At 38.7% G+C, this 15,000-nt stretch overlaps 1 protein-coding gene across 21 annotated transcripts in view; it reads left to right on the top strand.

The window, feature by feature from the left end:
- The window catches only part of LOC108004334 (ELAV-like protein 2), a 39,616-nt gene extending 26,177 nt beyond the window's left edge, over positions 1 to 13,439 (top strand). For 6 of the 21 annotated variants that reach the window (XM_062087308.1, XM_062087309.1, XM_062087306.1 and 3 more), the window contains 6 exons: positions 615 to 718; positions 1,529 to 1,682; positions 3,563 to 3,601; positions 5,037 to 5,337; positions 7,838 to 7,879; positions 11,167 to 13,439. In XM_062087308.1, the coding sequence (XP_061943292.1) occupies positions 615 to 718; positions 1,529 to 1,682; positions 3,563 to 3,601; positions 5,037 to 5,337; positions 7,838 to 7,879; positions 11,167 to 11,491 (965 nt within the window). In that variant the 3' untranslated portion in view covers positions 11,492 to 13,439. Of the gene's footprint in view, positions 1 to 614; positions 719 to 1,528; positions 1,683 to 3,562; positions 3,602 to 5,036; positions 5,342 to 6,581; positions 7,425 to 7,837; positions 7,880 to 11,166 lie in introns of those variants that run through there. The other 15 variants (XM_062087316.1, XM_062087315.1, XM_062087317.1 and 12 more) reach the window with 10 other exon arrangements.
- Positions 13,440 to 15,000: the final 1,561 nt, after the last annotated feature.

The raw sequence follows: 15,000 nt of genomic DNA, 5'->3' as shown, positions 1-15,000 counted from the left end.
GAGAGACACGCGACGCGTTTTTCACCATCGATTTTTCGATTACTCACGGACCAGTGTGGAAGATTGGGAGTGGGGGGAAGGATTACGCAACGTTGCGTTCCCGTCATCTTCTTCGTTGAGGGATTTTTTTCTCCCCATGCCGAGTGACCATTCGTGTGCGCGTAATCCAGCGTAATTTCGGGCTGGCGTACTCGCGCCTCTGAATTCCGTGCGTTAGTGGAGAGCACGTGCGTGGACGTCGCGACGCTATTTCGAGCGTCGGAGTAGCGGGGGCGTCGTTTGGTTTGAGCCTCTGCCGCTTTATATTCGACCTCGCCGCGCGATCTCAGGGCCGTATTGCACCGTCTGCGTTTCCTGTTTTCGAAAAACACTCGCCGCTGTCGTTGTATCTGTTTACTCAATGAACGAGCACGTTCGGAGACATTTATCGGTTGTGAATTTTTTTTTTCTCGAATCCCTACTCCCTTTCGCCCCTCTGTATCATTTATTACCATTTATGGTGCAAATATAGGAGGTATGGTAGAAGATTCTTTTTTTTCTTGCCTTCTCTTCTTTCTTTTTTTTTTAAGCGCAAGATCGTTTAATTCGACGGTATTTTCTTTTTTGTGTTTCAGGTCAGAGTTTAGGTTACGGTTTCGTTAACTATCACCGGCCTGAGGATGCTGAGAAGGCGATAAACACGCTCAACGGTCTTCGTCTGCAAAATAAAACGATCAAGGTTCGTTCTCCCTAGTTGGATGAACATAGTGAACTATCTATTTATAAGGATCCTTCTAGATTAGCATTTGGAAGTAAATACTGAATCGCGCGCGCGCACGAACGAGCGAGCGAGCGAGCACGATATCTAGAGTTTTCATGAAAGATTCGAGTCAAAAGTTCGTAACAATCTTTGTCAGCTATTTATAAGCAAAACACGCGATACTTTTATGAACTTAATCTTGGATTAACTTCTAACTTTTCGTTATATATATATATATATACACATGCTTGGATTTCGCGCATAGTTTGAAACAAACTGTTATGGTTAAAATATTTATAATAGTTAAAAACAAATGGGTCGTGACTCGGGAACAAAAATATCGGGAACAAATCTTGCGAAAAGATTCTATTCGTATCGCTTTTGTTTACGGAATGGTACGGCTTTCGAATCGGTTTTATCGACAAGAATTTTCAGAAAATGTCTCTCAAGCGAGATTACGCACGATACGCCACAGTGTTGCAATGATCGAAATAGATTGGCGTGAATTCAAAGACATTATCGCATCTGCTATTTATTAACTGTATGAGAACAGTCAAAATTCATTCTCACATTTTTATCAACGTTCTGATGTCTCCTCGAGAAAAGGGGGGAGTCAACTACCACCACTACTTTTAAATCGTTGAATTGTCGATGCGCCACCACGAATTGATAGGAGGAAGGAAAGAAAAGAAAAAAAATCAAAAAAAAAAAAAATCGCAGAAGAAAGTCGCACGATAGTGAAATTTCTCCATTATCTGTCCCAATTAACGATTATCATACCTTGAACAGGTATCGTACGCGAGACCGAGCAGCGAGGCGATCAAAGGCGCAAACTTGTACGTGAGCGGTTTGCCGAAGAACATGACGCAACAAGATCTGGAGAATCTATTCAGCCCGTACGGCAGAATCATCACGTCGCGGATACTTTGCGACAACATCACCGGTAAGTTGTTAAATTCCCGACAACTGACGAGGATCGTATCGGCCAATAGTGTATATATGTCGCGTGCCCTGTGGAAGGCCATGGAATACGGGAATTGTAGGGGAAACAGCCGTACTCTTGACTTTGTTCCGAGAGCAAAGTAGATTGGGATCGCACGAGTCAGACTCGTGCCTCTTGAGTAGAAGATTGGTTAGAAAGTCTCTTCTCTGTGTGATCAAGGATAGAAGAAAAAGAAAAAGAAAGAAAAAAAAGAGTAGGCCATGGGGTTCTAGTCGTATTGCGGGGTGGATCGGTGCGCCTGCAATCAGAGCGAGAACGGACACGATCGTGGTGAACGAGTGACGAATAATTTGATTAAATTTTAACCAGCGGACGTGAACGCTGTACTTACACACTTTTCGATGTTGGTCGATGTCGTCTCGGAGCTGCGTGATCTCGTTTACGCATCTTTTCATTCCGATCGATGTTAATTCTTTCCTTTTATTTGTTTTTTTTTCTTTTTTTCTCTCTCTCTCTCTTTCTATCTCTCTCTCTCTCTCTCTTCTTTTTTTCGTCCTTTTATCGTTCAACTATCTGTCTTTCCTTAGACGTCGTTAGATACTATTGCAATCGAACAGAGGACACTTTGTATTCGAGATCATTCGAGAGGACACACGATCGCAAACTCTCGTTTTTGATTCCATACTTTTTTGTCTTTTTTTCGCTCGTTATTGTTTACGTTCTCAGCTTATATTTTTGTTAGCAGTGCATTCTATTTGCATCCCCAGTTTCACGCACAGCCTCATGGCCTATGCCACCCTTATATTTCTTTTATATCCATATTGGCTATTTTTGTTATTATATTCCTCCGAGATATATATATATATACACATATATATGTATCTTGTATCGATACATTCGGTTACCATCGTTCACCGAGTTAATGAATTCTATTTTTTCGTTTTTTTTTTCTTCTCCCTTTTTCGTAATATCGTTTGATTGACTTTTGAATGATTCTCCCATTAATGTTTACTACGATTCCATTGATTTCGTTTGATTTTTTTTTTTTTTTTTTTAATACGTTGAGACATTGGTTTCAGTGTTAGAGGACACGTGTGAAAACCTTCCTCTGTTACTTCCTTCGTTCCTGGCTTACTTTTATTATATTTCGGTCCACAGTGCGATCCTCGACTCGAACGGTCAATTTATATTTTTTCGTTATTGTTGCGTTTCTTTTCCTTGCATTTTTTCAGTTTACTTCTTCGAGAATTGTTTGCTTCTTTGCGTTTTACAACTGAAAAGTGAAACTGAAACTTTTTGCATACTTAAGGACAAAAAAGAAAAAAATAAAAATAAAAAAAGGAATAGCGTAAAATTTTTTAACAGAAAGATCGCTCGCCCCTTATTCATCTCATTGCGACCAATTTTGTTTTATTATTTTTTTCAAACACCGTATACCAATTATTTTAATTATTTAAACGTCAAAAAAATGAAAATCATATATATTGGAAACGTTATTATGATATTTAATTATAAAACGAACGAATTTTTTCTCTTTGCCAGTGTTGAATCCATTTTCAATTTATTTATTTCTTCCTCTTTTTTTTCCGATTAATCACGAATCAATCATGATTCAATACTTTCCGAGAAAAAAACGTTCTGTCTTTACTTTCTTTATATTATGTTTTTTCTTATTTTCTTTCTTTCTTTTTTTTTTTAATCGTTAATTTTTATTCTTTCTTTTGATTATTTGTTGTTATTGTTGTTGTTCTTATTATTATTATTATTATTATTATTATTACTATTACATATCCTCCCACCTAGACGAATCAGGGGCGAGCGAATCGTTTATGCTGTCAGTTGACTGTTAACGTGATATGATTTTTTCCGTTTCTGTTTAGTACGACAGTTTGTGACCGGCGGCGGAGACTATTTGCCCGGTACGTAACTCATACAACTCTTTTTTCTTTTCCCTTATTACGTCCAGTTCAAACAAAAGCAGCCGTTTTTCTCTATTTTAATTTTTACCCATTACTTTTTTCTTATACTTTAATTTTTTGTTCAACTCGCGAAACAATTAGATTGTCACCCATGTTAAATATTAGAATGTCAACAGAAAGAAAATTAGAGACAAGCATAGCAATATTTTTCTTCAATTTATTATCGTTTCGCGAGGATCGAACGATCGACTACTTATGATCGATAAAAAGAAACAAAAAAAAAAAAAAAAAAGAGATAAACAAATAAATATCGCTTTCTATATTTTTTTTCTTTTCAATTTTATTATATTTTTTTTCTTTTCAATTTTATTATATTTTTTTTTCTTTTTATTATTTTTTTTTTACTGGCTGCTTTGTTCACGTGACCGCAACAGTTACAAAACCGAACTTTTCCTCCTGAGCGCCGTTTTTGTTTCTTTACGCTTTTTGTCGTTCGTTATAATTATTATTATTATTATTATTATTATTATTATTATTGTTATTATTATTGTTGTTATTATTTTGCGACCGTGCCCTCGTTTCATGATACACGCCTACACACGCAAAACACACGTACGCATACACACATACACACGTATACACGCATAAATACACCTTTTCACCCCCTTTTTTAGCGCGTTATCAAAGTCATTCAGCTTGGTGGAAGAAAACATGATCAACTCACTCGAGAACACGCGACATCGGTGTAAAGAAACGAATCTGCGCGCACCGAGCCACTCGTTCGAATGCACTTGATTGCATTCCACACAGAATTCGTCGTTGATCACGGGGTGGAAAATATTTGCAAGAAGAAGGTTCGTTTAGCATTCACGATCGATTTATTAGAAATCGAGAAGTATCGTTAATGCAAAGGCAACTTTCTTCCACGAATTGGATTTCTATTCTATTCTATTCTATCAAAAGAATCGCAATGCGATGGATTTTGTAAAAGGATTATTTCCTTGTTATTAACGTTTTTTTAACTGTTCCAAGATTTTCCTATACTAAATTGCACCGTTATCTTTTATATATAATATACATATATATATATATAGAAGATACGACTAATATTAATCTAAATTCACGAGTGTTTTCCTCGATAACCTCCCTTGTATAATAAAATCACCCACTTTCATTGCGAGGGATTGATGCGCCGCTATATTATACCACTTTCGTTCCGACTCGAATCCAATATAGTACATTCCTCCTTATATTAAAAAAAAAAAACGACCAATCGTTTACGATTTAACCGGAACATCTTGGACCATTGGAAAAATAACTTTGCTTGCAACCTACACCTACAAGAATCGCACGCGTAGTCACTCAACAGTCAACGAGGAATCTGGCAATGTTGTCGCTTCGTTGCCCGATATATTCGTCCAACAAAATTTCACAGAGAAGATGATGGACCCGTTGAATAACTTGAACCGATTACCGACAGGATTGTCGAAAGGGGTCGGTTTCATAAGGTTCGACCAGCGGGTCGAGGCCGAGAGGGCGATCCAAGAATTAAACGGTACCATTCCGAAGGGCTCGTCCGAGCCGATCACCGTCAAGTTCGCCAACAATCCGAGCAACAACAACAAGGCGATACCGCCGTTGGCCTATCTGACACCGCAGGCGACCCGACGATATGGCGGCCCAATCCACCATCCAACCGGCCGCTTCAGGTACATTCCACTGTCGCCACTATCCAGGTACCTACTCGCCTCTACTCGCTCTACCCAAAGATCTCTCTCTCTCTCTTTCTCTCTCTCTTTCTCTTCTTCTCTTATCATTTTCTGTTTTATTTTCTTCTATATCTTTCTTTCTTCTTCTCCTACTTCTTCTTTTGTTTCTTCTTCTATTTCTTCTTCTTCTTCTTTTTATTTTCGATTCAATTTCTTTTCAATTGAGTTTCTCTTTTTCATTTCTTTTTTTGATCTTTTTCTTTTTTTTTTTTAAGTTTTTCGTGCAGATCGCGTATCGATCGATCGACAAAATGATTTTTTAACGATGAGAGAAATTTATAAGTTGTTGGTAAAGATTGGTGAAAAAAAGTAGGATCGATCGATCGATCGATCGAATAGCCTTTCGATCTTTCTCTTTGTTTACGCACTCACCGTTTGAGTACCTGAGTACACTGCAGGCTCCTCCTTCTGCACCTCATCTCTGCCATATGATCTACTACCTCATCTTCGATCATTTTTTCTTTTTTCTTTCCTTTTTTCTTTTTCTTTCTTTCCGTCTCAAATTCGTCGATTCGGTGTTCATTTACGCGCGAGCATGTTTAAGCCGCGGTTAAAGTTTCACGTTGCCCGTATCTTTCTCTTCGAGGTATCAATTATTTTCATCGAATCGTGAAGAATGGTCGTTGTTACGCGGGGCGAAGCTGTGAAAAACGATCGAATTTCGAGAACTATGAAAGATCGAAATAAATAATGATAATGATTTCTCGGGTAATAAAAAAAGATCCGAAACAAATATACGTTGGAAAAGATTGCAGTTTCGAACAAGTGTTACGCTCAAATATTTGTTAGATATATTCTTTCGTTCGACCGTTGAATCGATGTTTCGATATCAATATTTCGACATGTGTTCGCCGTATGCATGTATCAAAGGTTTAATCCAATCGAAATCCTTGATACTTGATGAATCACCGATATATATATATGTTTAAAAAGGTAAACGTTCGGTAATTCGACCTTTCTTCGACGTATCACGAACATCAGTCAATTTATTTCTTTGATTTTCTTTCGATATCTTTTACTTGATTTTTTTTTTTATATTCTTTTTTATTTTCTTTTACTCCATCCCTTCAAAGATCACCCGTCCGATCTCCCTTTCCCGATGAACGAGTGGTACAAGGTGGTCTCTAAAAAATAATTACTAATTATTTAGATATAAGATCGAATTTAATACACACGAAAAGAGTCGCATTTAATCGCGCGTGCAAACACAGAAGACTGATCCTTGACCACTCTGGAAACATGGAGGAGCAAGGCACATACAAACGTTCTGTTATTTCTGTAAGTTTTCTTGGTTTTTTGTCTTCGCGATCCACGGTAAGCTGGCTCGTCGATATGATTTTACACTCTCTCTTTTTTTTTTCTCTCTCTCTCTTTTTTTCTAGCACGAATGACATATGGTTTAAATGATTATGTGAACATGAAAATTGTTGAATAATTTTTCATTCGTAGAAATCGGGAGGACGGAATTTCTGGTCCTCGGAAACATTACCGTGGATGCGAGGCTGACGACGAATTCAATTAAAATGGAGTTGAGAAACGTCGATAGCGAACATACTAGAAATACGTATATAATAATCTCGTCTCTCCTTCGTTCCGCGCTTCTGTGCCTCTGCAAAAAAGACGCGTGAAAAGAAAAAAAAAAAATAATAATTATCATTCCAAGACACGATATATAATAACGAACGAAGATGACGATTAAAATTTTTTCCCTTGTGTCTTTTTCAAACATTATTTGATTGTTGTACGCAATACTTAAGGTCCGTCTGTATGTCCATGTCAGTCGAACGCGAGAAAAATTGAGAAACTCGTAAGACTCGTTTTAACGTTTTCGATCGTTCGAATCGAAAAATACGTAGATTCGACGATTCGAACAGCATCTCAATTAAAAAAAGAGAAAGTTAAAAAAAAAAAAAAGAGATATAGTAGATTGATAATACGCTTCGCTTTTTCGCTTGCCTCTATTCCGTATTTTTTCATTTCCTTTCGAATCGATATCGCGTCGCCGCAACCTTGGACTTTATATGCTTCCTCGTCTCTCCTTTCCTTAAAAAAAAAAAAAAAAAAAAAAAAAAGAAAAGAAAAAAAAACGAAAAGGAAAAAATTTTCCCAGAATTTTCCATTTTCTATCTTTCTTACTTCTTGTTCGAATTTTTTTAACCATTTTTTATCTTTCTCTGTCTCTTTCTCTTTCTCTTTCTCTCTTTCTCTTTTTCTTTTATCTTTTTTATTTTCTTTTGTCTTTGTTCTTGTATCTATCTATTTCTGTCCTTGTCTATTGCGTTATCCATGGTGAGAAAAGAAAACGGAGAGGCACCATAGATGGTAGTTCCGTGAGAGAAAAAAGAAAGAAAAAAAAAAATAAAAGAAAACGGAAGCACAAGGAAGCGACTGACTCTTATCCCGATTTTATTGGCTCGTTCCCGGAGTATCTCTCTTCTTACGTTGTTCTTTTTGTGTTTTGTTTTAGCACTGGCAAGGCCATGCTTGCCATTAACAAAGGCTTACAGAGGTCAGTATTTTTTTCGTTACTACCACTACGTTCCCTCCCGGTTTTTCATTTTTTCGATGATTGATTTCTATTCTTGCGTGGCTTCGTTCTCTTACTTTCCACACACGCTCCGCGTTAAAAATTTCATATGGTGCGATCTTTTTTTTTTTTGTAATTCGAACCAAGATTTTTTTTCATCTTATTTTTTTTCCCTTTCTTTTTTCTTTTTTTTTTTTTTTCTCCCCCCGTAAATTATACGCTCGAAATTCATACATTACGTATATTTTTAATCGCGAAGTTTTTGTTCATCGAAGTTTTAACAAATATCTTATTATATCGAAATTGATCGAAATTTATTTTTCTTTTTCGATAACAATATTCTCTTATATGAAATTTTTAAGGCCTTTCTCTCTTCCCCTCTCGACTCACACTATTCTACTTTCTCTTCTCTTCTACTTTGCCTTCTTCGTTGCCTTTCGTTTCGTTTTAATTGTCATCCTTCAAACGCTTCTCTATCCACAAAACGTCACAAAGCATATCTTACCGCTTTCTCGAGAATGCGAATCGATTCGGGTTTGCAATTTCACGATTCATAATTTTTCACAATTTCCTTTGGTATATACTCGGAAGAGAAAAAGAAAGAACGAAACATGCCTCTACTCTCTTTTTTCGATTACCTCGTTTCTTTTTTTCTAATCATCTCTACGTTCTGTACGAAGAATTTTAAAAAACTTTTGTTCTCAGTTTCGCGAGTATATATGTTTCAAGTATATGTTTCATTCTCTGATTTATCGATATTTCAATACAACCGTAGAATTTTCTTTTTTCTTTTAACCTGTTAGCTTTCAAGCTTCTGAATAATGTCCTGACTAAGAGAGTATAATATAGTCACACATGTACGGACTGTACAGACGGATTTCGACCGATTTTTCAATCGTTGTCGAAAGAAGAATGAAAAATCATAGAATTAAAATCATTCTCGCGAAACTACAGATCGTCTCGTTGCCTAAGAGAGAGAAAAAAAAAAAAGGAAAAAAGAATTTAAAAAAAAAAAGGAGAAATAGAAAAAAATTGCAAATAGAGACTCGAATCAACGTTCCTCGACAGGCTCGCATTTTCTTCTCCTTCTTCACTATTTCTTTTCTTTGATTCTTTGCCTTCATCGGTCGTGTTCGACTCAAAAGACTGTGCACCTGCGATTTCTTGGTCTCTCCGCCGACGATCGATCATCCATTTTGAAAAATTAACTAAAGAGGATTATTGATCGACAGATATGTAAACAACAATGTACGGGAAAAAGGACACGAATCGCTTTCGCATCGAGCGACAATGGTGTAGAGCATCTAACAGAGTAGCGATATTTATTGAAAGATCGTCCGTTAGATTATTGGTGTTGAGCTGAGAACAACGTTAGGTGCACGATCTCTGAAAAAGCAATCACGTGAATTCACGTGAACCATAGATATACATACATATATATATACATATATAGATATATGTATTTTTGTTGGCACACACCAATGCAAGAGAATCGCACTTGATTATCGTTAGAGAACAATGCACCGATGTGTCGACTTTCGTAATTGAAACGATCGATCGTCTATAACAAATAAATTTTTCGTTTCTTTCGATGGCTCAATTGTAGATACTGGTTTTAGATTCTGATTCCGAGAAATTAGATATATTTCCGATCGAACGTTTCTACAAATATATAAAGTTAACTAAACGATAGTCGAACGAGTGTATATATATATATAGATATATATACATATCGGATAGTTAAACGAAACACGTGGATTCTTCTTTCACGAGAGAACGCCTCGCTTTTATTAAACAACTTGACCCAGCTTGAACCTTTAACTCGATCATTCCATTTAACTTTTTTTCTTTTATCAATCAATAAAGCTGTATATATATTTCGATGAATAAAATAATAATTAATAATAATAAAAAGAAATGAAAGAAAGAAAAGAAAAGAGGATGAAAATAAAACGAAGAGATAAACCGATGAATCGAGTTTAGGGTTCGTTCGAGGGTTCGTTCGTTAAAGAAAAAAACCACACCCCCAACTATCGAAGACGCGTTGTACATACGCGTGCGTATAAAAAAAAAAGAAACACGCGATTCCTAATGAGCGTTCGTAACGAATGCGTGCGTAATTACTGTCACCTCGGCCCTATAATGAATACTCACTGAGATGTGCCCTGTTTTAACGCGGCTTGTGACGTCAAGTAGGTACGTAGATTACATTTTTACATCTCTGTAAATATATCCCACCTCGTAAACGTGTTTTTCTTTTTTCATTTTCCCCTCGCATTCGACCGTAATTTTCAGCATGTCGATTTAACGGGGTGCATGCGATTAGGCCCCCTCGATTATTATTTATTTACGATTCTGTCTCCTCCCGTTTCCCCTTACTTTTTCATCCATTGCGCCGTTCTTCGTTTTTAATTAATAAAAATTGAAGAAATTTCGAGTCGAGTAGTTAGCATCGAGCCGCGCCTAATTCGTTTAGAACGCTTTTAGCGTAGAATTGCATGCAGTCTTGCGCAACGATTACTTCTCCCAAGAGTCTTCCGTCGACATTAATTTCAACGAAAGGGATTTCTTTTCTTTTTTTTTCTTTTTTTTTTCGCAACGCGATAATTAATTTCATCCGATTAACACACGGTCTGTTTGTGCCATTTTTTTTTTCACCGAACTTCAAGCACGATGATTTTTCTTTTTTTTTAATGTGAGTGACTTTATATATGTTATGTTTGCACGACTTTGATTTGTCCATATGATATTTTTCTTTTTTTTTTTTTTTTACAATAAGATCAAAGGGATGTATTGCGAAGGAAAATATTTCGATCGAATCGCATTTATTCGAGTTTTTGAAAAGTATTTTATAATTTTTTTTCATAAACTGGCAATGTGTACACGATCAGTCAATACAATTATCAAGCCAACAACAAAGATCTCGTCTATTATTTCTTTTTTTTTAATACGAACAGTAAAAAATTATCGTAGGCTCGAATAGCGACGTTCGTGTACAAAGAAATTCTTTCGTAAATCGATCGAGAATATAGGGGAAAGTAATGAATTCGCGCGAAATGGACAAGTTGGAACAATTTCAACTTGGTCAATTTCGTTTGGAATCGACGACGCTACCCCGCGAAACGCAGAACGTTTTTCCTTGCCTTGTGTCGCGGAGGTGGATGACGACGATACGACTACAACCCATCGGCGAAAGCACGTGCACAAAGCAAAAACTCGTTGGAACCCGGGTGTAACGTTTTCACGAGCGACGAATCGAACTGTTTCAGGTACAGCCCGCTGGCAGGCGATCTATTGGCAAACTCGATGCTACCCGGGAACGCGATGAATGGTTCCGGCTGGTGTATCTTCGTGTATAATCTCGCCCCAGAGACCGAGGAGAACGTGCTGTGGCAGTTATTCGGTCCGTTCGGCGCCGTCCAATCGGTCAAAGTGATCCGCGACCTGCAGACGAACAAGTGCAAAGGCTTCGGTTTCGTGACGATGACCAACTATGACGAGGCGGTGGTCGCCATCCAGAGCTTGAACGGTTACACGCTCGGTAACCGGGTTCTTCAAGTGAGCTTCAAGACGAACAAGAGCAAGGCGGCGTAGGACGACAAGCAACAACAGCAACAGCATCACGATCACCACCATCATCGGGCAGCGGGAACAACGGCAGCAGCGGCGGCAGTAGCGGCAGCAGCTACGCCGGCTGTGGCGGCAGCCGCGGCCATGATCGGTCAAGCGACCGCTACAAAGGTCATCCTCGGCTCAACGACCGCGGCAGCCGCGGTGGTCGCCGCCACAGCGACCGCCGCCGCTGCGGCCGCGGCTGCGGCTGCGGCCCTGGTCACGCCCGCGACCGTCCAAGCGCTCGCGACTGCCTATGCTTCCACTAAGAAGATCGACCACCACCATCTCCCCATTGATTCCGTGATCAACATCCTGAACAGTCGTGATCGCGGAGAGAACCATCGTAACCATCACCACCACCACCACCACCACCACCATCACCACCACCACCATCACCACCACCACCATCACCATCACCACCACCACCACCACCACCATCACCACCACCACCACCGCCATAACTACCATCAACAGTTACATAACCAGTATCATCCGTTGAAAGGTTACAACTCAATGTCCGGCTATGAAATGATAATTAGGGGTATGACCTCGTCGAAGAGATGTCGTTGGGGCGGCAGATACGATTACGAGAACCACGATGACGAATACAATTCCGACTAAATAATGAACAAATGGATGCTGAGAGCTCCCTGGAGAAAACTCGGTCGAGAGGGGGGGAAAAAAATAAAAAAAATAAAAAAAAAGAAGGAAAGAATGGAGGCGAGTGAGAGATAGAAGAGAGGGGAGAATGATAAGAGATACTCGTGCGCGTGTGGTGCGTGTATACGTGCGTCTGTACGAGAAAGGGTGCGATGCGTGTGTAGTAGGTGCGCGTGGCTGACGCGGGGGAGGGGCGGCAGAGAGACGAGGAGCAAGAGATGGCGAAGACGGAGAGAGGTAGGTCGTGATGTGTTCCAGTCGTTCGATTTACCTAACTGTATTATTACAGGGGCGAGGTGGATCGAAAGGGGAAGAGAGAGGAGAAGTCTTGCTTTCTTTCTTTCTTTCTTTCTTTCTTTCTTTCGCTTTACTTTTACCCTCTCCTCTCTCCTCATCTCTGCTCGCTCGTTTCTTCTCCCCCCCTCTCCCCAAACTATTATCGTCCATGACGAAAGGATAACGCGAGATCCTGTCTTGTTTTTTGGAGGAATTTGTTTATCGCTCAATCCCCGGATTACAATTAAAATAATAATGAAGAGAGAAAGGATTGTGGCCGATAAAACGTGGCTCGTGTCACCGCTGCGAATATTGTACATATGTTTTGCCGATTTATGTATCATGTACGCGAGTGCACGAGCCACGCCAATTGGCGAATATTTCCGATTCTGAGGGGAAAAGAGTGAAATCTATGTCGAATCAACGACGCTTGTCAAGGGAAACGAAGGGAGGGACGTCTCCTCTCTGCTCGATCAAGAAGTTATGCAACGACGTTATACTACGAGATTGACGTGAAATTTAAGAAAAGGCAGGACCTGATGGAATTTTTTTTTTCTAAAATCTCGAGATCATCCACGAGGGAACGAAGAGAGAGGGAGAGAGAGAGAGAGAGAACACGACGGTATCTCGCGTTTTCCTAATTAGATTGACTTACTTATATCGATTACGATGGAAGGGATTAAGAGAGACACACACACACACACACATAGAGAATGAAAAAAAAAGAAGAATGCGTAGTAGTAGGTGGTTGTAGGGAAATGGTGTTGTAGAAAGGAGGGATGAATGAACGGATAGAGGATAGAATGACATGGCGGGGACGATGGAGACGTGTTGCGAGCGAGGACGGGACGGGGACGATCGATAGATCGATCGAAGTAACGGCAAGAGACGATAAGTAGAGCTCTCTGGTAGAGGATATAAGAGAAATGGGAATATCGATAGTCGGGAAAAAAAGAAAAAAAAAAAAAAAAAAAAAAAAAAAAACATGAAACTAGTACGTATCAAAACTCTCGTTGCACGATTTTCGAAGAACACGGGAAAGAGTGACGAAGAGAGTGGTAAAACTAGTTGTTAATTACAAGCGATTATTCTTTTTTCCCCTTTTTCTTTTTCCTGTCCAGCCAGTGAGACTTAAACGTACTTAAAGGAAGCTAAACTTTCTTAATCTGTAGTTGAATTAAGGACGAGCGATCGTTCGACAAGTATCGAAAGACGAAGTATAATAATTATTATTATTATCTATTTAAGAAGATATTTTAGGGCTTACGTGCTATATATATATATATTGCAATGCGATGTCGCGACAGAACTAAAGTTCGAAACGTTATAACAGTGACCCGAGGGATTACGTCACGTTTCATTGTAACGCAGCAAACGCGTTGTACTTAATTTTCTTTTTTTGCTAGTCACACAAGCTCTTATACTTCTCTGTCGATTGCCCAAAGAATATCCAACTTTTTTTTTCTTTTTTGTTTCATTATTATTATTTTTTTTTTCTCCTTTTTTTTTTGCCTTTTTTTCTCTTTTCTTTTTTTTTTTTTTTTTCCTTTTTTTTTTTTTTTTTGCCTTTTTCTCTTTCTTTACGTATAGTTGATATGTACGTATGTATAAGAAATCTTAGCTAGTACAAAGTGCTTTCTTGAGTGCAGAGTCTGATTTTATCGAGCATTGCTTATTAGTATCCTTCAAATGTGCACCGTCCACTATTTGGACGTTTTAGAAGAATTTTGTCAGCCAAATTTTTAACCAGAATACACACACAAGACGTATATATATATATGTATGTACGTGTATGTATATATATATATATATGAATATATTAATACACATATGTGCGCATGTACACATAGATACTTATACATACAAAAAAAAAAACATCGGTCGCAACGGGGGAGAAAGCGAACGAAACATGTTCCTCCCTCCGTGGCGACAAAGATATTCCGATTTTTATAAACACAAACGTTCGATTTCCCTTTTTTAATGAAAATATTGAAGGAAAAAAAAGTCCAACGTACAAAGTTTAAATATTTCATAGAGAGACGGTTTACTTATATACATGGTACGCAGATTGGACGGGTTGTGTCTTTTCTTGCTGCTGCAAGACTGCTCCTTCCGCAACGAAGAAGGAACAACGGTTAAAGAAATATTTCGCGACGGTGCACGGATATGTGATACACGGACAGATCGAGAAAGGATGATCGACGAATGATTCCGGATCGTCGGGAAACATGTGTCTAGTCTACGTGCAAAGAGGCGTCGATGCATAGAAAATGTATGGCGCCCCCATCCCCACCCGTTGAAAAACCTCTCCACACAGAGAACGAAAAAAAATTTCTTTTTTTTAGACTAGTAAGCAAATCAGACGGACGATATCTAAGAAGGCGCGATTTAGATGGTACGATGTATAAGGTAAGCGAACCGTTTCCCTCGCGCTGGCCCGTCAACGTAATTTAATCGAATCGATGGGATCGAACGTGTTTACGAACAGAGAAATCGAGAGATCTTTTTTTTAAACGAAGACGATGGAAAAATTGGACAAGAATTTCGATCGT

The sequence above is a fragment of the Apis cerana genome, linkage group LG1 (assembly GCF_029169275.1).
Source record: "Apis cerana isolate GH-2021 linkage group LG1, AcerK_1.0, whole genome shotgun sequence".
In the NCBI taxonomy this organism is placed as follows: domain Eukaryota; kingdom Metazoa; phylum Arthropoda; class Insecta; order Hymenoptera; family Apidae; genus Apis; species Apis cerana.
This window is presented reverse-complemented; position numbering and strand designations above follow the sequence as displayed.